This window comes from Anoplopoma fimbria, chromosome 16 (genome assembly GCF_027596085.1).
Source record: "Anoplopoma fimbria isolate UVic2021 breed Golden Eagle Sablefish chromosome 16, Afim_UVic_2022, whole genome shotgun sequence".
Taxonomy (NCBI): domain Eukaryota; kingdom Metazoa; phylum Chordata; class Actinopteri; order Perciformes; family Anoplopomatidae; genus Anoplopoma; species Anoplopoma fimbria.
The window spans coordinates 25,423,810-25,444,912 of record NC_072464.1 but is presented as its reverse complement, the minus strand read 5'-3'; the positions used below and the strand labels follow the sequence as shown (position 1 = coordinate 25,444,912).

The 21,103-nt window shown below is 43.2% G+C and overlaps 2 protein-coding genes across 2 annotated transcripts; one reads left to right on the top strand and one right to left on the bottom strand.

Moving 5' to 3' along the window:
- Window positions 1-142: 142 nt before the first annotated feature.
- Window positions 143-6,800, top strand: lacc1 (laccase (multicopper oxidoreductase) domain containing 1). The gene is made up of 5 exons (XM_054615420.1): window positions 143-600; window positions 2,042-2,237; window positions 3,248-3,413; window positions 4,919-5,144; window positions 5,756-6,800. The coding sequence occupies exons 1-5, from the start codon at window positions 143-145 to the stop codon at window positions 5,931-5,933; spliced, it is 1,224 nt and encodes a 407-aa protein (XP_054471395.1). The 3' UTR covers window positions 5,934-6,800.
- Window positions 6,801-8,263: 1,463 nt separating this feature from the next.
- Window positions 8,264-20,911, bottom strand: lmln (leishmanolysin-like (metallopeptidase M8 family)). Its single transcript, XM_054615419.1, has 16 exons — window positions 20,617-20,911; window positions 18,388-18,491; window positions 18,281-18,311; window positions 17,426-17,508; window positions 16,762-16,879; window positions 15,793-15,971; window positions 14,903-15,008; window positions 14,318-14,412; window positions 13,823-13,940; window positions 13,221-13,328; window positions 12,924-13,111; window positions 12,353-12,485; window positions 11,902-12,061; window positions 11,081-11,211; window positions 10,399-10,609; window positions 8,264-9,814 (listed from the first exon to the last, which is right to left on the bottom strand). Exons 1-16 carry the CDS (start codon window positions 20,728-20,730, stop codon window positions 9,714-9,716), a joined length of 1,980 nt encoding a protein of 659 aa, XP_054471394.1. The 5' UTR covers window positions 20,731-20,911; the 3' UTR covers window positions 8,264-9,713.
- Window positions 20,912-21,103: the final 192 nt, after the last annotated feature.

The window sequence follows — 21,103 nt, the reverse complement described above, 5'->3', positions numbered from 1 at the left end:
CTGGAGTTTCCAGAGTGGGCCAGACTCCTGCAGACTACAAGACTACAGGAAGTAGTCCTCCTGCAGTCTTGTAGTCTACAGTCTTGTAGTCTGTAGTCTACAGTCCTCCTCTCAGCTGTCCCTCTAGAGACTCGGCTGTTCGATGCCTGAGGCCGTCCTGGTGGACCTGGTCCCGGTCTGTGGTCCGGGCTGCAGCGGCGCGCCCCCGCTGGAGGACCGCGCGTCCCCGTGTCACGTCTTCCTGCTGTGCGGGGACCACCTCCCGGGCGCGCTCCCGAGCTCGTGCCTGAGCGTGCACGTGCTGGCCTCGGGCTGCGCCGTGGAGCGTCTGTACCGGTTCAAGCAGGGCCTGGACCGGCTGGGCCTGAGCTCGGTCCGGGTCCTCACCACCCCGCGCCGCCGTGAACAGCTGGTTCTGCTCCAGCAGCAGCTGTTCACGGCCGCCTACACCTTCCACTACCGCGTGCACGAGCACACCTGTCCGCGCTGCGCAGGCCCCGCCCCCTCGCTCTCACCTGCTGAAGGAGCCGGCCTGGAACAACAGGTGTCGGGGTTCCTGCAGCAGCTTCCGGCTCTGAGGGGACCTGTAGGGTCCTGTAGAGGGTTCTAAACACTTCACTGTAGAGTGTCACCAGTGATCACCTGTAGAGGTCTGTCACCTGTAGAGTGACTTAAACACTTTAAACACTTCACCTGTAGAGTGACTTAAACACTTCACCTGTAGAGTGACTTAAACACTTCACCTGTAGAGTGACTTAAACACTTCACCTGTAGAGTGACACCTTAAACACTTCACCTGTAGAGTGACTTAAACACTTCACCTGTAGAGTGACTTAAACACTTCACCTGTAGAGTGACTTAAACACTTCACCTGTAGAGTGACACCTTAAACACTTCACCTGTAGAGTGACTTAAACACTTCACCTGTAGAGTGACTTAAACACTTCACCTGTAGAGTGACTTAAACACTTCACCTGTAGAGTAAACACTTTAAACACTTCACCTGTAGAGTGACTTTAAACACTTTAAACACTTCACCTGTAGAGTGACTTAAACACTTCACCTGTAGAGTGACTTAAACACTTCACCTGTAGAGTGACTTAAACACTTCACCTGTAGAGTGACTTAAACACTTTAAACACTTCACCTGTAGAGTGACTTAAACACCTGTAGAGTGACTTAAACACTTCACCTGTAGAGTGACTTAAACACTTCACCTGTAGAGTGACTTAAACACTTCACCTGTAAACTTAAACTTTACTTCACCTGTAGAGTGACTTAAACACTTCACCTGTAGAGTGACTTAAACACTTTAAACACTTCACCTGTAGAGTGACTTAAACACTTCACCTGTAGAGTGACTTAAACACTTCACCTTAGAGTGAAACACTTCACCTGTAGAGTGACTTAAACACTTCACCTGTAGAGTGACTTAAACACTTTAAACACTTCACCTGTAGAGTGACTTAAACACTTCACCTGTAGAGTGACTTAAACACTTCACCTGTAGAGTGACTTAAACACTTCATTAGTTCATTTGATGGGGACAAGGTTCACTGATAAATAAATAACTGTAAAAGTTACATTTAATGTATTCTCTCATTCCAGATGTTAAAAATGCACAAACATTTTATTATAATAGTCGGATACAAATGCATAGTTCAGTACACATCCATTCATAAATAATGCAACAGTGTGCTCTTCCAAGGAGATTATTAGAACAAAAGTGAAAGAATCAGAACTAATGACCTCTTTTATCACTTTACACTCGGTGTAAACACATAATACATTAGTCTCGTTGTCATTCTGTCAGGCATACTGTTCACCAAGATGCATTTTAATTTAATAAAAAGTTCTGTTCTCAAATTCTAAGAATATTATATCTCTACCATGTACCAGACTCATTTAGGAAAGACTGGTTGACAGTGTGATCTGTTCTCAAGGTGTTCTCTCAGTTCAATGACCTTTTAGGAGGGTACTGTAAAATATCCAGATTTTTGAATGGAGTCTGGTGTGACTGTATGAATCTAAACCCGTCTCCGTCTCTTCGTCCTTCAGACTGCTTCGGTCACGGCTTCAGTACTCGTTCCGGCGGCATCTCCTACATCCCGACTCTGTCCTCCCTGAACCTGTTCCACAGCCGGAGGAGGAGAGACCCGCCGGCCGTGGTTCAGGAGAACCGACGTCGACTGGGCCTCCATGCTGGATTCCACCCGCAGCCTCTCCGTCTGGTCAAGGTATTATCATGGTACTGAAGTGTGTTTACATGAGTCATTAAGGTACTGAAGTGTGTTTACATGAGTCATCAAGGTACTGAAGTGTGTTTACATGAGTCATTAAGGTACTGAAGTGTGTTTACATGAGTCATCAAGGTACTGAAGTGTGTTTACATGAGTCATTAAGGTACTGAACTGTCATTAAGGTACTGAAGTGTGTTTACATGAGTCATCAAGGTACTGAAGTGTGTTTACATGAGTCATTAAGGTACTGAAGTGTGTTTACATGAGTCATTAAGGTACTGAAGTGTGTTTACATGAGTCATTAAGGTACTGAAGTGTGTTTACATGAGTCATTAAGGTACTGAAGTGTGTTTACATGAGTCATTAAGGTACTGAAGTGTGAGAACTGATTAATTGCACAAACAATCCAGCAGACCAACTGTTTAAACATCTATAAGTTTATTTTACAGGGTCAGTGCTCATTGATCCACAAAAAAAAGAAACAAATGTGTGAGAGGACTTGTTCCAAACGCCATCCAAGTTTCTACTAATTTAATGATAAAGTGAGAAGAACCCACTAAAATCCATTTAAATTATATACAAATGAGATGTTAACATGAGAAGAAACTATCCTATACCAAACTCCATTAAATATGTAACCAATTTAATGAGATATTTATATGCCTGTGTATATATCCACAACAGTATTGATCACCAGATCAACACAGTAAAACCAAGTTAAAGACGACTCATTAACATTCACAACCTTCTCATTTATGAATCATTTAACGTTCAGATCTTGGTGGTTGAGAACAAAGAATCAGAAACAGATATTTTGTGTCTTACTTTCAGTGAGGAGTGAGACGTCCAAACAGTTTGTGTTTATTATTGAGATGCGTTCAGGGTCGATGGTGAACTTTAAACTTCTTAAATCTAATGTTTGTTTCCTTAACCCAGAGTGACATTTATAAAATATGTATTTATATAAGTACATGTATTTCAGTGTGATGTGTGTCGTCTTCCTGCAGGTGGACCACGGCAGCCATGTTTGGGTTGTGGGGAGGGCGGAGCCTGAGAGCTACGATGCCATGGTAACCGATCAGACCGGCGTGGTCATAGCGGCGCCGGGAGCCGACTGCATGCCCATCCTGTTCGCCGACCCGGTGTCAAAGGTCATCGGAGCCGCTCACGCAGGTAGAAGGTTCATTCAGAGAATATCTGAGACATAAAAACTTCTAAAAATATTAAATATACATATACATTATAATTACAACTGTGACTGCATGGTTTAAAATATACAGATTATTAATATCAGAGAGAACTGTATTAATCCAGAGGGAAATATTGTGCAGCAGTTTAAAGTAGGAAAACAAAATGTAAACATAAAGATGATCAATAAGTTTAAAATATACAAATGACAGAAAGTAAACAGTAAATGTTAATTAATAAGAAGTGTTGAGGACAAATGTTTGGACTTATTTGGTGTAATTATTTAAGAAAACTAAATAAATATATCAATAAATGTATTGATCAATAAAATATAGCGATCTTATCAGTATCTGCAGATGTGTAAAAATATGATATTTCTTTCCTCAGAACAGATGTAGTACACGTTATAGAAATACTCAGTTACAAGTAAAATTCCTGCAGTTTAAATCTTAGTTAAGTACAAGTACATAAGTATAATGAACCAAATTGTTCTTAAAGTATTAAAAGTAAAAGTACTAAACATTTAATACTTATTATAGTATAATATTATAAACTAGCATATATTAACAGTTCTGAGACAGCTGTATCATTGAGGTTCATTTAGGGTTAGTTTGGGGTTCATTTGAGGTTAATTTATGAAGAGTGAAAATTGTGGACGTAGGAGCAAGTTGGAAAAATTACAGAAGATTTTACAGCTCATCTGCACTCTGGCGATGACATCACGTGTTCTAGGTCTGAACATTCCATCCAATACACACCCATTATAAAATCTGAAAAAGGCTTAAATTTTCCTGAAACTTAAACTCTGATGTCATGAAATCTGAGCTCGCTATCAAAATGCCCATTTGGCCCAATATAGTCCAGAGTTTTGTTCACGTTTTAAACTTCGAATAATTTTTCTACGTTAAAGTATGACGACTCTTCACTCCCAAAACGCATTAATCTCTATGGGGAAATTTCTCTCCGTTTTTCGTGGTTTCCATGGAAACCTCTGGGCGAATCTCTGAGAAAAATCATAGCACACGATTCCCGACCAGGCCGCACTCTTTGATGTATTTTGACGCATGTGCTTGCAACGCTGTAGGAGGAGTTACACTCCGAACTTTTGTACGGAAGAAGGAGAATAAGAAGAAGCCCCCAGGATTATATACTATGTGCTGTTGCACAAGGCTTTACAGCCTTGTTGCTACACAGCCACACATAACTAAAGCATCATTTTAAAAACTGTAATAACTGTAGTTTAATATGTAACATGTGTTTAATAACCTGATCACGTTTTGTCTTATAAAATATTGATCTGAAACACATCAAATATTGATCTGATAACACATAAAATATTGATCTGATAACACATAAAATATTGATCCGTAGTAACTAAAGCTGTCAGATAAAGGTGGTAGAGTAGAAGTATAAAGTAGCAGGAGATGGGAATACTCCCCTAAAGTACCTCAGTTCAGTACTTGAGAGTACCTGTACTCTCTGGTCCTCAGGTTGGAAGGGCACGCTGATGGGCGTTGCCATGGCGACGGTGGGGACCATGGTGAAGGAGTTCGGTTGCCGGGTGAGTGACATCGTGGTCGCCGTGGGACCGGCGGTCGGAGGCTGCTGCTTCACTCTGGACAGAGAACAGGCACTGGACTTCTACCGGGTCCACCAGGACTGTGTCCCCGATCCAGAGTCCACCAGACCACATGTCAACATCCGCCTCGCCAACAGGTACAGTAGAGGACAGGAGAGGACAGGAGAGGACAGGAGAGAACAGTAAAGGAAAACGAGAGGACATGAGAGGACAGTAGAAGACATGAGAGGACAGTAAAGGAAGCAAGAGGACATGAGAGGATAGTAGAAGACATGAGAGGACAGTAAAGGAAGCAAGAGGACATGAGAGGACAGTAAAGGAAACGAGAGGACATGAGAGGACAGTAGAAGACATGAGAGGACAGTAAAGGAAGCAAGAGGACATGAGAGGATAGAAGAAGACATGAGAGGACAGTAAAGGAAGCAAGAGGACATGAGAGGATAGAAGAAGAGCTGAGAGGACAGTAAAGGAAGCAAGAGGACATGAGAGGACAGTAAAGGAAGCAAGAGGACATGAGAGGATAGTAGAAGAGCTGAGAGGACATGAGAGGACATGAGAGGACACGAGAGGACAGTAGAAACGGTAGAGGACAGTACTAGACAGTAGAAGAGAGTAGAAGGCAGTAAAGAAAGTAGAGGACAGGAGACACGTCTTCATGTCAGGCTTTACTTCTTCCTGGTGAGTCTTTATGTTCTAGCTTGAATGTTGGACAGTAAAGACTGACTCTACTGTGTCTCTGATGTCACAGAGTCCTCCTGCAGAGAGGAGGCGTCCTCCCTGAACACATCCATGACGACACGGAGACGGAGCGCTCCTCTGTGACGCCCTGCACCTCCTGTCACCCCGAGGACTTCTTCTCTCACACCAGGGACGGACTCAACTTCGGCACCCAGCTGGGCTTCATGTGGATCAGGGGGACGGACTGAGGGGGACGGGGGGACATCAGGGACAGCTGGTGGGACTGGTGTTATCTAACAACCAGTAGGTAGAGGACATCTGGAGGCTTCTGGAGACATCTGGAAAAACCTGGAGAAATATGGAGACACCATCTCTCAGGTGAAGAACAGAAAATAAACCCCTTTAACTTTCAAAATATAAATATTCCAGTGAAGGAATGTTACTAAGTACTGCTTGATTTATACTTTAGCTTTAATAACTTCACAGAAGTAGATAGAAAAACTTCAAAATGATCTCCAGATATTAGTACATTTACACTGTGGTGTAATAGTGTGGTATTAATACTTTACCGTAACAGTATGTGGATACAGTGGTATCAGTAGTTTTACTGCAGTAGAGTATTTTTTCCTGTGTGGTATTAGTACTCTTACTGCAACAGAATATTTGTACACTGTTGTAGTAGAACCTTTATTGACCAGAGTATTTGTACACTGTGGTAGTAATCATTTTACTGCAACAGAGTATTTGACCTGCAACAGTAACAGTACTTTTAGTGCTCTTAATGTACTAATACCCCAGTAAAGTCATTTCACAGTACTAGTACTAGTGGTACTTCTAATACTCCCTCCCCCACTGTTGAGTGTGATTCTCAATATTAAAGTGAAATATATTCATATTTCCTCTCCTGATGAATAAAAGCTGAAACATCTGTTTCACTGATTAAACCAGATTAATTTTAATATCAATAAATGTAAAGTGACTGTTTAAGTTCCAGCTGAGTGATTTTATTTAAGGACTAATTAACATCAAGGAGCAGTTCAGGGGCAGCAGCAGACGTGGGAAATACGGACGCTGTGGATTAATCAGTGTATTTATAACCGACATGTTCTCTCTTAATCTGCAGATATTAAATAAATATGACGATGATTGAATCAGAAGGTTCGTCTTTTATTATTTAAACTAAGTTTAGCTCTTATTTTTTTTAATATTCCATCAGGATTTAATAATTTATAATCTGTGTTTTCAGGTAGCTAATATTACAAGTTAAATAGTTTTAATAAAAAAATAAAGCAGTCATCCTCAGAATTATTTATACATTTTGTTTCCTCCAGAAATCAAAGGATTTTTCTGTTTATTCTTACAGGAAGTTTTTTTTTTTTTTTCAAAACATATAGAAATGTATCCATTAACTGATTCTCTCTAGTTATTGATTATCGTCTCATTGAACACATTTCTCATCCAGAGTCTCTCCTGCTCTAAATCATAACTTCGGATGATAAAAAAAAACATATTTTTAAATCAACCAGAATGAACTTTGTGTCGATTCTGTCGCCCCCTGTGGACAGAAGAGGAAGTGTTTCCGAGAGGAACTCCACTTCCTGTTAAGAGCTTCATCTCTAAAGAAAACTTAGTTTTAATACTAAAAATCTTTTTTAAGGATGCATAACGTTGATGTAATGTATCTAGTTGTCTGTGTAAGATTAATAACTATAATATGATGTCAAACGTATTTATTGAACAGACTGGTTCCACAGTGTTTGAGAAACATTTCATGATCTTCAGTTTCAAGAAAACACTCCGACGTCTCTGGACAGCATTTATTCTGAAGACTAAAGTCTCAGGAGATTTTAAAAAGCAGCCCTTTTTCTAAAAACAATAATAATAATAATAAATAAAACTAAGATAAAGGAATAAAGGAAACTATCTGATGGTCACATCAGAGACGACTTTTTCAAACAAAACCTTCCAATCAGACTCAGTAATAATTAATAAACATCTTAATAACAGAAGATAATCAGATGAACAGAATGTCCTGAAGCTGGGAGTTGTAGGTTAAATGCCCTTTAAAGGAATCAGATCTATGAACACAGACAGTGATGACACGGAGCTCTACAGTGCATGAAATATGTCACATTATAATAATATTTCCATCTGAAAACATAAAGCAGCAGTTTGTTTTGTTTCTACTTCCTGTTGACACGTCAGTCACATGATGAGGAACTTTATCTGCAGCCTCAATAAATAAATAAAAACTAAACATTCAGCCCTCAAACACAAAGACTTGTTCTTCTGCTTCTCTGCTATAAATATAATAATAATAATAATAATAATAATAATAATAATCTCACACAGCAGGTCAACAGGAAGTAACGAGCTACAATAAAGAACAACAGAAGAAGAATCAGAATGAGACCAACAGGAGGTTATGGTCTGAGGGCCTGTAGGGTTCATCCTCTGAGGAGCATGCATGAGTAACGCTAAAGGAGAGAGGGGAAACATCTGAGGACCAGGACTACAGTCAAGAGACTCCATGGACATCTTCAGGGTCGGGTTTAAATAAGTCTATCTTCTGATTCAGATCTTTATTTAAAGGATCCGATATCGATTCATAAAATCAATCTTTTAATATTTTTTTGTTTCCTCAGATTTAAAACTAAGAAGTGATGTTAAAACAGAACATGTTGGAATGCAGCCCTCAAAGCTCAGGATGAAACAGACGGCTCAAACATGTAAATAAAGAAATGTTGCTGATCGTTTTGTCATAAATGTCAACCTGATACAAAACAACCTGAAACACTTTGTTTCATCATCATCATCATCTATCCAAACCTTCACCACACAGTAAAGTAAATGAACCTCAGCTGAACTCGCACTACTTTAAAAACAATCCCCCATGATGCACTGCTCTGTGCAGACTTCAGAGGTGACTTTTCTTCATTATAGAAATGATCAACTGAACAAAACTCCTCAATCCTTCATCATCATCATCATCATATGTGTTTAAATATAATTTAATACAATTCTTATAACACGTTGGTCTCCGTCCTGACAGAGATGGAGCCGTGTTTCTATTTTTCTGATTCTCTCCGTCAGCTTTGTTCGTATGAATGTTCCACAACCGCCTGGTTTCAAACACAATCTGATCAGCTGATCGATCAATGCACTCACACTGCTCCACCAGGATTCTTCTTCTGCTCCATTCATTCACAACAAAAACAGGAAAAATAACAAAGACATGAGCAGCAGCAGTCGGTCGTATTGATCAGAAATAGAGAGATGTCACATGACGTCCGATACTAAAACTTCCTAAATGAAGAACTTAAAGAATGTTAAAGATGTTCCACTGTTCTCTGGATAGACCGTCAGCTTAACGAGTCCTAAAGTTTCTAAATGTAGAGCTCATAGTGTTCTCTTTCTTTATGACAGTCACCGTTCATCACTGAGTCCTCTCTACTCTGATGGAAGAAGAGCTCTCCTTGTGGACTTCATTATTATATAACATCACAGCACCTTAGATGTCTTGTTGATGACCTTTGACCCCCAGGACCCCTCACGTCTCTGCTGCTGAACATTCGTCTGTTTGTCACATAAATAATCATTCTAAAACCAGGAAGTGCTTCTCAGTGTCAAAGAATCATTTTCATATTTACATCACAAGTTTTATGGTTTGAAATATTAAAACGCAAACGTTTATGTGGTGCTGCCAACGTCTCGTTGACAGGAAGTACGCTGACCTTTCAGCTTAAAAGTCTGGTTCTATAAAATAAGAGTTTGTCGCTTTCAAACCGTCCGGACGTAGAAACACGCGAGAGGGTTTAATGAGCACCAGGCGACGACTCTGCTACGGTTCCTCCTGGTCCGTCTCCATCTACGACCGCGACAGAACGAAGGAGGAAACACGGTTCAGCTGCTCCAACAGCCAATCAGAAGACAGATCAGGTCCAAAACAGGATCTGACTTCCTGTTGTTCTTCAGGAATGAAACAAAGAAGAAGAAGGATGAAGATCCACAGAGGACTCCAGATATCATCAGCTGCGGTGGCAGAGCAGCAGTCCGGCCACCAGGGGGAGCAGGTTGAGCAGCAGGAGCCACAGAGTGACGACCAGACCGGGAGAACTGGAGCAGGGGTCTGAAACACACACGAGAGAGAGAGAGAGAGAGAGAGAGAGAGAGAGAGAGAGAGAGAGAGAGAGAGAGAGAGAGAGAGAGAGAGAGAGAGAGAGAGAGAGAGAGAGAGAGAGAGAGAGAGAGAGAGAGAGAGAGAGAGAGAGAGAGAGAGAGAGAGAGAGAGAGAGAGAGAGAGAGAGAGAGAGAGAGAGAGAGAGAGAGAGAGAGAGAGAGAGAGAGAGAGAGAGAGAGAGACTCATATTAAAATCATCCTGATGTAAATAAATACAACAGGTGATCAAACTGTAAGGACGTTGGCTGTTAATAATAATAATAATAATAATAATCAATCCTTTATTAGTCCCACAATGGGGAAATTATTTCTCTGCATTTAACCATCCCGGAGGAGCAGTGGGCTGCAATGAAGCGCCCGGGGAGCAACTTGGGGTTAGGTGTCTTGCTCAAGGACACCTCGGCATGTTGCCGGTAGAGGGGCTTGAACCACCAACCTTGTGGTTACGGGACAAGCGCTCTACCTCATGTGCCACAGCCGCCCAAATGATTAAATAAAATAAGAACGTGTGTAGAGTGGCGGCTGTCACTGACCAATGGGGTTGCTCCTGGAGGCGTTGAGGGGGGGCAGCTGGTGGGGGAGGGGGCAGTCGTCACAGAAGTCGGAGCAGGCGGGGCAGACCAGCACGCCGTTATAAACCCAGTCGTTGACCCGCACGCTGACGCTCAGCTGCTGACCTCTACGCACGCAGAGGAAGGACTGATCCTGAACCAGAACCACCAGACCCTGAGACCAGCAGCGCACCTGGAGACCCACAACGACACACGGAGGTTTGATACGTCAAAGACATTAAAGACGTTAGAGACGTTGGAGACGTTAAAGACGTTAAAGACGTTAGAGACGTTAGAGACGTTAAAGACGTTAGAGACGTTAAAGACGTTAAAGACGTTAAAGACGTTAGAGACGTTAAAGACGTTAGAGACGTTGGAGACGTTAAAGACGTTGGAGACGTTAAAGACGTTAAAGACGTTGGAGACGTTAAAGACGTTAGAGACGTTGGAGACGTTGGAGACGTTAAAGACGTTGGAGACGTTAAAGACGTTAAAGACGTTAGAGACGTTAGAGACGTTAAAGACGTTGGAGACGTTAAAGACGTTAAAGAAGTTAAAGACGTTAAAGACGTTGGAGACGTTGGAGACGTTGGAGACGTTGGAGACGTTGGAGACAGGTCATAAACACCTAAACATCACAGGGTTTATAGAAACAGAAGAGCACCTTGTAGCAGCCGGAGCCCCAGTCCGGATACGTCATCTTCCTGGTGCACTGCTCCATGATGAAGGCCGACTTCTGGTACAGACACACAGAGTCCGGTCCGTACTGCTCCGCTCCGTAGTTCCTCCACCAGTCTGAACACACATTTCACACTGGTCATACACACTGGGAACACTGGTCACCATGTGGTTTTTATCAACCAGTGAACAGGAAGTGACCATATATGGACTGAGGAGGAGTGACGTAGAGACGGCGTATACGTCTCTGGTGTGGACCTGTCAATCAGTGTGTAGCCCCGCCCTAAAGCATCCCCTGCTTTATGGTCTGTTTGACTCTAAATGGAGCATCATTTACTAAATGAACATCATGCTGTATTGAAGAAGACTTGAAACTAGAGATTGAGACCATAAACTCATGTTTACAATGTTTACTGAGGGAATAAATCAAGAGAGAAGTAGAGTCATTTTCTCATAGACTTCTATACAACCAGAGGAGTCGCCCCCTGGTGGACAGGAGAGAGAATGCAGCTTTAACACAGGAAGCATCAAACCTCTGAACACCTTTCTGACATCTTGACATGTGTCCAAAGATTTCGGCATCGTTCCCAAACTAAACCTCCATCATTCAGGCCCACCTTTAGGTTTATGTGTAGAAGGGTTTGTTTCATTTTAATGTCATTATATTTTAATTTAAATATTTGTAGAAATGTTGTTTTAAAAAATATGACAAATAAATAAATAAATAAATAAATAAATAAGGAAAGAGAGAAGTGGGACATCATCACATCATGTGACGTGTTGTCATGGTAACAGGTGGAGGCTCACCTGGCTGGTTCTCTGTCACTCTGCAGTACGAGTTCCTCTGGTATTCTCCACTCAGGTGCCAGCTGAACTCCTGACTGAAGGGACAGTAGTCGGCGATCTCCACGGCGCCGCCGAACATCGGCAGCTGATCCGAGGACACGTCTGGGATCCTCTCAAAGTACTGACACACAGAGTACACACAGAGGACAGGCATCAGTACACAGAGTACACACAGAGTACACAGAGGACACAGTACACAGAGGACATTTCATATTTTAGGGTCACAACACGGTCTGTGGATCGTCTTCTCAACATGAATTAAAGGGACAGTTCACCCCAAAATCAAAACTACATCGGTTTCCTTTTACCTCCAGAGTTATTTATCAGTCTAGATAGTTTGGGAGTTTTTTGTGACTGTGTGTGTGTGTGTGTGTGTGTGTGTGTGTGTGTGTGTGTGTGTGTGTGTGTGTACCTGGTACTCCAGTGGGAGCTCCTGCTGGTATTTCTGCAGGTTGCAGACGGCCACAGCCAGCTGGTCCTGTCTGCAGGTGAGCTGCAGAGGAGACGCTCTCACCGTGTCGCAGTACGGAGTCACAGAGTGGCGCCTGACAAACACCAACAACCCAACATTCAACCATTAATATTATGTTATTATATACATTTATACATAAGCGGATCTACATCGTGAAGTCATTATAAGAAGGCTCTTTTTATGAGGAACAAGTACCAACAATAACGTGTGTCACATTTAGTGTCTGCAGCTTTTCATCAGATTCATGTGAATAACAGAATCAGATCAGACTCCATATGAGCAGATAATCAACACTAAAGGACTGATCAGGATCCAGACTAAAGCCAGGACTCTGATCAGGATCCAGACTAAAGCCAGGACTCTGATCAGGATCCAGACTAAAGCCAGGACTCTGATCAGGATCCAGACTAAAGCCAGGACTCTGATCAGGATCCAGACTAAAGCCAGGACTCTGATCTGCAGGCTGATGAGCATTACTATCTAATGAGAGTATGATTATGGTTTCATTGACCTCTGTCTCTGTCGGTCCATCCAGAACTTGCAGCTCTTCATGACGAAGTCGCAGCCGAGGCCGCGGCCCCAGTCCAGCCTCTGAGCCAGGCTGTAGTTGGCCCGGTACCAGCCGCTGTCCTCCATGAGGGCCAGCGTGAGCCGGGAGAACACCCGGTTCTGTGTGTGAGAGCCCGTCATCGCCTCGTTCTGAGGGGGGGGAGGAGGAGGAGGAACAGTAGGAAGAGGAGGAAGAGGACATGATCAGACACAAGTAGAAACAGGAGGAGCTCATAACCTGAAGTCTGACTGAGTTCACCTCCAGCAGTCTCTTCTCCCAGTGGTTCAGCTCGGTCCCCGTCCCTCCCTGGTTCTCCAGCTCCATCCCCTCCAGGATGGGACAGTTAAAGTGTCTCCTGGCCTCCTCCTGGAACCGCAGAGGAGGAAATAAATAAAACGACCAAACGAAGGTAGAAACATGTGATTATTTTCATTATTGATGAATCTGCAGATGCTTTTCTGCATCACCAGTACGTCTCTGGTGTGGACCTGTCAATCAGTGTGTAGCCCCGCCCTAAAGCATCCCCTGCTTTATGGTCTGTTTGACTCTAAATGGAGCATCATTTACTAAATGAACATCATGCTGTATTGAAGAAGACTTGAAACTAGAGATTGAGACCATAAACTCATGTTTACAATGTTTACTGAGGGAATAAATCAAGAGAGAAGTAGAGTCATTTTCTCATAGACTTCTATACAACCAGAGGAGTCGCCCCCTGCTGGACAGTAGAGAGAATGCAGCTCTGACACATGAAGCTCTGACTTCACTTTAAAGAACCAGAGGTTGTCTCCTGGGAAAAAAACACTTGTTTGAGTGGAGTGAGTCTGGAAGTTTTAGGATTCTGGTACAAAGTTTCTCACCACGACTCGAGGAGTGACGAGGACGTGGACTTGGTGTCGGACCATCACTCCTCCTCTGATGTCCCACAGCCGGCTGACCCTCCTGATCACCGCCTCGCTCCACTGGTACAGACCCAGACTGACACACACACACACACACACACACACACACACACACACACACACACACACACACACACACACACACACACACACACACACACACACACACACACACACACACACACACACACACACAGTAGATCTGTTAGGTCCATTTCCATCAGAACACAAGAGTGATGTCATCGCCCCTCTGCTGCTCTCTGCCTCTCTTTTAACTCATAGAATGTTTGCGTTCCCTAACTCCTTCCTCGTCGTACTCCTACAGCTACTGACATTCAAGTCTGCCTATAAAAGGCTTTTATTGTGAAAATCCTGGGTAAACGGCAGCTTCTCTGTGATTGTTGTGCACAGGACAATAAAGAAGTTGAACCCTGGGTCACAAAGTGTGTTCACCTCTCGTTGAAGGCGGGCAGGCCGCTGGTGAAGCGAGGCGTCAGAGGTTTGCCGTCGTCGTCGTGGTAGAAGGCGAACAGACCGGCTGAGAAACCCTGAAGAGCAACACAGGAGAACCTTTAGACATCAACATCTACACAGATCAGCCACATTCTTCTGTTTGGTCCTCAACGGGGTTAAAACCTGCTCACACCTGCATTTAAGATTCAAGATTCAAGAGACTTATTTGCCTTTTGCACCTTAAAAAAGTACGGTTCAAAAGGAAAACAAGAAAAAGACACAGAGGCAATAAGACAAATGAAGTAATAAATAAATAAATAAAATACATACACCTTGCACTTAACACAGTAAAGAGTGTCCACACTATATACAGAAGTCCTAAAATACTGCACAGTACCAGTCCACATTATGAGCAGTTATTTCACTACAGGCGGAAAAATGTGAAAATGATTTAAATGTTTCACACTGTGATTAATTAATTTCACCTGCAAGGTTGATATTTAATTAAAGAACATTTTGCTCATATAAATACTTTTATTTCAGAAGAATATATGTTCATAACAATGAGGATGCTGCTGCACTGACCAGAGCGTGGATGATCTCATGTTTGACGGTGGAGAGCATCCCTTCAAACTCCTGAGGCTGAGAGGAGATCATAGCAGGACACAGGTTGGCGTAGCCCGCTATCGGTCTGAGGACAGGAGAGGAAGTCACTGTTAAATAAAAGTCATGTGATCCCATTCAAACAATAACGAGGGGATCCTGATGAGGCACAAATACATCTCTATGCAGATGATGCACAGTTATACCACTCTGATTGTTGTAGTTTGTTTGCCCTGAAGGAAAATGTTTTAAGTTAAGTTAAACGAAAAGAACAGCAAATGGAACTTATGAGGTCTGTTAGCATTAATGGAGGAGGCTTTATGTTGTGCAAAAGTGTGTTTAATGACAATAAATGATCCTTGAACCTTGATAAGTGGACTATGGTTTCTATTAACTAATGTTCTGTTCCAGAAGACAGGTTTAGTTTGTTATTTAAGATAGGAGGGATGGTAATTACCTGTAAACTCATATCTCATATTCATGGACTACTTTATTACCTTTATAAAAGCCCTGTGAAGAAAGAAGTCAGGTTTTGAATGTATCATAAAGAAATAAAGGTTGAATACTCAGTAAGCTATTTGTTTTGGCTACAAAATATTTACTCAAATTAAGATTATTAAGACCTTCTGTTTCTAAAGCGTCTAAAAATGAATTGGCCTTCTTTGTATTATTCCTTGACATGTAGAGGGTGTTTTTAACAGTGAACTATAAAACTCAGAGGTGCACAACGGGACCACCTACGGGGCACCCCACATGCCGGCCGTGATGACGTCATTTTCTGGCGTGCTCTTCACTACCGCGAGTATAAACTACCCCTAACATTTCAGGAAACATGATCACATGATGGCGTCTCCATGTGTCGTCCTCCCCACCTGTCCAGCTCTGCCTCCAGCTGGCAGTAAGCAGCGTAGGCCACTATGTTCTCCTGACCACAGCGCTCCGTGGTGACGCCGCTGACGTAGAGCACGAAGTCGGACCCTTCCACTCCGGGGCCGTCCGGGGGCCCCAGGGGGCCACAAGACTTCCCTGATTCACTGCACACTTTGCATTGCTAGGAGGGAATACAAAAAGAGTTTCATGATAAGTCACATAATTAGGGGACATCATATATTGTTTCATGTTTATGCAGATTATATCTTCCTGTCAACCCTTCTGGTTATTGGGAGTAATTATAGGAGGAGGTTGCACTTTTCCCTCATTTCCACTGCAAACTGCTGTTTCCTCTGCTTACAGAGGAGTGTACTATCTACTATGTAATGTACAGCATGGTGTACTTAGTGTACAGCATGGTGTACTGCATAGTGTACATAGAAAGTCTGAGTCGAGTGAATAAATATATTGAGGTTGTTATTGACGTTTGTGCAGGATGTGCCGTGTCGCGCTAGTCACGATTCTTTCTGACCAATCAGATGTCCGCAGTGTTTTAACTGGACCCTCTAGTAGCGACTCAGCTTGTTCAGAACCTCGACCAAAGTGGTACCAAAAAAAGTAACCGGTACTGTTACTTTGCTAATGGAAAACTAAAAACAGAGCGAGTACAGTCACACAATGCAGTGGAAATGTCCCTCCTCTGTGGTGTCCCACAGGGATCAATCTTAGGTCTCCTTTTGTTCTTTTAACATAGGCTATGCTTGGTTCATTTATTTTGCATGCTTATGTGTCGTAATTGTGAAGTATTTTATGACATCTGCTCTAGAAAAATATCTATACAAATAAAACCAAACGATACAGAAACTGTACCACGTCATGTCTTCAAAGTAACTTTTGGCGACAAGAGGGCACAAAACCTCAAAAACACAATCAATGCAATGACTATTTGGTCACGTGTGGCCCTTCCTGACCTGCAGGTGGTGCTGTGGTACAACGACGGGGCCGCACCGGGTGACGTCGGCACAGGCGTCCTGGCAGTAGCGATGAGGGTCATCTCTCTTCCTCAGGTACTGGTTGGTGGCACATTGTCTGAGACGACAGAGACAACAAGCACTGACTTTAGTTAACTGCAGCGTGGTTAGAGAACAAATTCACCGTTTCACCTTCATGATTTCAACATGAGGGACAAATGTCAGAGCAACTAAAGGATTGTAAATGTTTCTCAACATCCAGCAGCAAACACAAAGGTTAAATCCTAAATCTGGACTCTCACACTGAACATAAGCAACGTTTTTACTGTAGTGAGTCGTGTTTGAGGGCTTCAAACAGCATCCAGTTTGTATTCTTATTGGGAATCTGTCTTCATTGCTTGTATGAGTGTGTAATGATTAAATAATGTATTACCATGTCAGTTAAGCAGTGACTGGAAAGAGGAAGACAACAACAAAACAACAAATACACATCGACACTACAGTAGGAATACAGCTCAGCAAGGCCAGGCATTCATTGTGAATGAGAACTGGTTAAAGATAATGATAATAATAATAATATTTAAGTTTCAAACAATATAATTGTGGAGTCCAGTATTTTCCCTGGTCTGTAGTTGAGTATGAACCTGCCGGTGGGTCCACATACCTGCTGAGCAGCACTGGACCCACCCTGCGCCGCACACTGAAGGCCCTCTGCAGGTAATCGATGGCCTGAGGAAACAGCTTATCCTGAGGAGGAAACACACAGACAGGTTCAGTGACACAGTGATGTCACCACGTACTGATGTACCACCACCGGAGCAGGGAGAGAAACAACATCAACTATGACGATTAAAGATACGGTTTATCTGATGCAACAGAAATCACTAGAAAAACACTACGAAGTGTCTAGTTACAAAGACAGTATCGGCTCTCAACATCGAATTTCTTTGTTATTTTGACAAAAATAAATACATTATATTAATAGGATAAACCCGAGGCAAAAACATTGTTTTTTCACCGGTCAATTGAAATATTTTTGGTCTATTTTTCCTCCATTACTTTGTCTATTTGAGTCTGTAGATTCCTCCTTTAATCACCAATAGGTAGCATTAGATAATGCCTCATTTGCATAATTAAACACACTTGTGATACGAGTTTCATGGTGATACCTTTCAGTCATCATCATCTCTCACATCACTTCTTAAGATTCCAGCTGTAAAGACTGATGAGTCTCTTGTATTTATACTGATCAGTGTTCAGGTGAACGGTGAGCGGTGGAATCTGATCTGCACTCAGGTAACTCGCTGAGGAACCGTGAAGACGTCTTGTAAGCAAACATGGACGTTAGAGGAGGTTTCGTGTAAACAAAAGCTGTGTGTACCTTACACGTTGTTTCCTCATAGAACGAGCTGCTCTTTGTTCTCCGGTCACAGAGAACGGTCCAGAGAACCCGAACAAGCTTCAGAACCTCCCTGAACGGTCTCATAACGGCCTGTAACTATTACAAAGACTGCCTCACCTTCACCAGCCTCCTCTCGTCTGCAGGAAGCCTGAGGAGAGAGACGGACACGTCACTGACCGAGTCTCAGAGAGAAACAGGCTGTGAAGAAGAGCAGCAGTACTGACCGGTCCACGCTGTAGTCGTAGATGATCTTTATCTTCAGCTGAAGGTCGTCAGGGGAGCTCCTCTTCGTCAGCCGGTCGGGCTTCAGGTGCACATGATGGACAACCTAAAGGAAAGCAGCAGATACGTTGACAAGCAAAGCTTCCAAACATCCAACATCTCTCTGTATTCACTATCAGAGGAACTATGAACACATCTCATGAACCAGAACATCTCTCTGTATTCACTATCAGAGGAACTATGAACACATCTCATGAACCAGAACATCTCTCTGTATTCACTATCAGAGGAACTATGAACACATCTCATGAACCAGAACATCTCTCTGTATTCACTATCAGAGGAACTATGAACACATCTCATGAACCAGAACATCTCTCTGTATTCACTATCAGAGGAACTATGAACACATCTCATGAACCAGAACATCTCTCTGTATTCACTATCAGAGGAACTATGAACACATCTCATGAACCAGAACATCTCTCTGTATTCACTATCAGAGGAACTATGAACACATCTCATGAACCAGAACATCTCTCTGTATTCACTATCAGAGGAACTATGAACACATCTCATGAACCAGAACATCTCTCTGTATTCACTATCAGAGGAACTATGAACACACCTCATGAATCAGAACATCTCTCTGTATTCACTATCAGAGGAACTATGAACACATCTCATGAACCAGAACATCTCTCTGTATTCACTATCAGAGGAACTATGAACACATCTCATGAACCAGAACATCCAACATGAAGCACTGTGGTGCTCAACCAGTTTCAGCAGGTCCTTAACTCAGGTAGGTTTGCAAAGATGGCGCTTTTATTTTGAAGGGACCTAGCCGGAAGTGTTGTTGTTGTTGCTGCGGAGACGCAGGTTAAAGGTGAAGCGCTGTACTGGTGAATGACTGGTTTCAGGTGAAGCGCTGTACTGGTGAATGACTGGTTTCAGGTGAAGCGCTGTACTGGTGAATGACTGGTTTCAGGTGAAGCGCTGTACTGGTGAATGACTGGTTTCATGTGAAGCGCTGTACTGGTGAAGCGCTGTACTGGTGAATGACTGGTTTCAGGTGAAGCGCTGTACTGGTGAATGACTGGTTTCATGTTAAAGGTGAAGCGCTGTACTGGTGAATGACTGGTTTCATGTTAAAGGTGAAGCGCTGTACTGGTGAATGACTGGTTTCATGTTAAAGGTGAAGCGCTGTACTGGTGAATGACTGGTTTCATGTGAAGCGCTGTACTGGTGAATGACTGGTTTCATGTTAAAGATGAAGCGCTGTACTGGTGAATGACTGGTGAATGACTGGTTTCAGGTTAAAGGTGAAGCGCTGTACTGGTGAATGACTGGTTTCAGGTTAAAGGTGAAGCTGTACTGGTGAATGACTGGTTTCAGGTTAAAGGTGAAGCGCTGTACTGGTGAATGACTGGTTTCATGTTAAAGGTGAAGCGCTGTACTGGTGAATGACTGGTTTCATGTGAAGCGCTGTACTGGTGAATGACTGGTTTCATGTTAAAGGTGAAGCGCTGTACTGGTGAATGACTGGTTTCATGTTAAAGGTGAAGCGCTGTACTGGTGAATGACTGGTTTCAGGTTCTGTACTGGTGAATGACTGGTTTCAGGTTAAAGGTGAAGCTGTACTGGTGAATGACTGGTTTCATGTTAAAGGTGAATGTACTGGTGAATGACTGGTTTCATGTTAAAGGTGAAGCGCTGTACTGGTGAATGACTGGTTTCAGGTTAAAGGTGAAGCGCTGTACTGGTGAATGACTGGTTTCATGTGAAGCGCTGTACTGGTGAATGACTGGTTTCATGTGAAGCGCTGTACTGGTGAATGACTGGTTTCTGGTTCAACGTCCCAACAGAGACAAACATTTCTATCCAGACATGTTACTTAGCTAGCATGCTAGCAGTTAGTATGCTAGCAGTTAGCATGCTAGCAGTTAGCATGCTAGCAGTTAGCATGCTAGCAGTTAGCAAGCTAGCAGTTAGCATGCTAGCAGTTAGTATGCATGCTAACAGTTAGTATGCATGCTAACAGTTAGTATGCATGCTAACAGTTAGCATGCTAGCTAACAGTTAGCATGCTAGCTAACAGTTAGCATGCTAGCTAACAGTTAGCGTGCTAGCAGTTAGCATGCTAGCAGTTAGCATGCTAGCAGTTAGCATGCAGTTAGCTAGCTCGCTTATCCGGTCCGCTGCCACAGGGCTGCAGCTCGCTGGCTCACCTCGTCGCGGGTCGGGTTGCGGTGCCTGCAGGTCCCGTGGCCGCTCACCAGCACAGCCAGGACGGAGAGCAGGCCCGGCCAGAGGAGCCAGAGGAGCCGGGACCTCCGCTCCATCCTCCGACCCGGCGGCCCGATGTCAGCAGAGCCTCCGCCGGTCCGGTCCCCACGGAGGACATGTGGACCCGACAACCACCGACACCTGAGACACAACCACCGACACACGGTGTCACCGGGGAGAAGAGGACTACAAAGACCGTCTAATGACAGGAGGACTACAAAGACCGTCTAATGACAGGAGGACTACAAAGACCGTCTAATGACAGGAGGACTACAAAGACCGTCTAAAGACAGGAGGACTACAAAGATCGTTTAATGACAGGAGGAGTCACTCTGACTACAAAGAAAGACAGGAGGACTAACAAAGACCGTCTAATGACAGGAGGACTACAAAGATCAGTCACTCTGACAGGAGAGAAGAGGACTACAA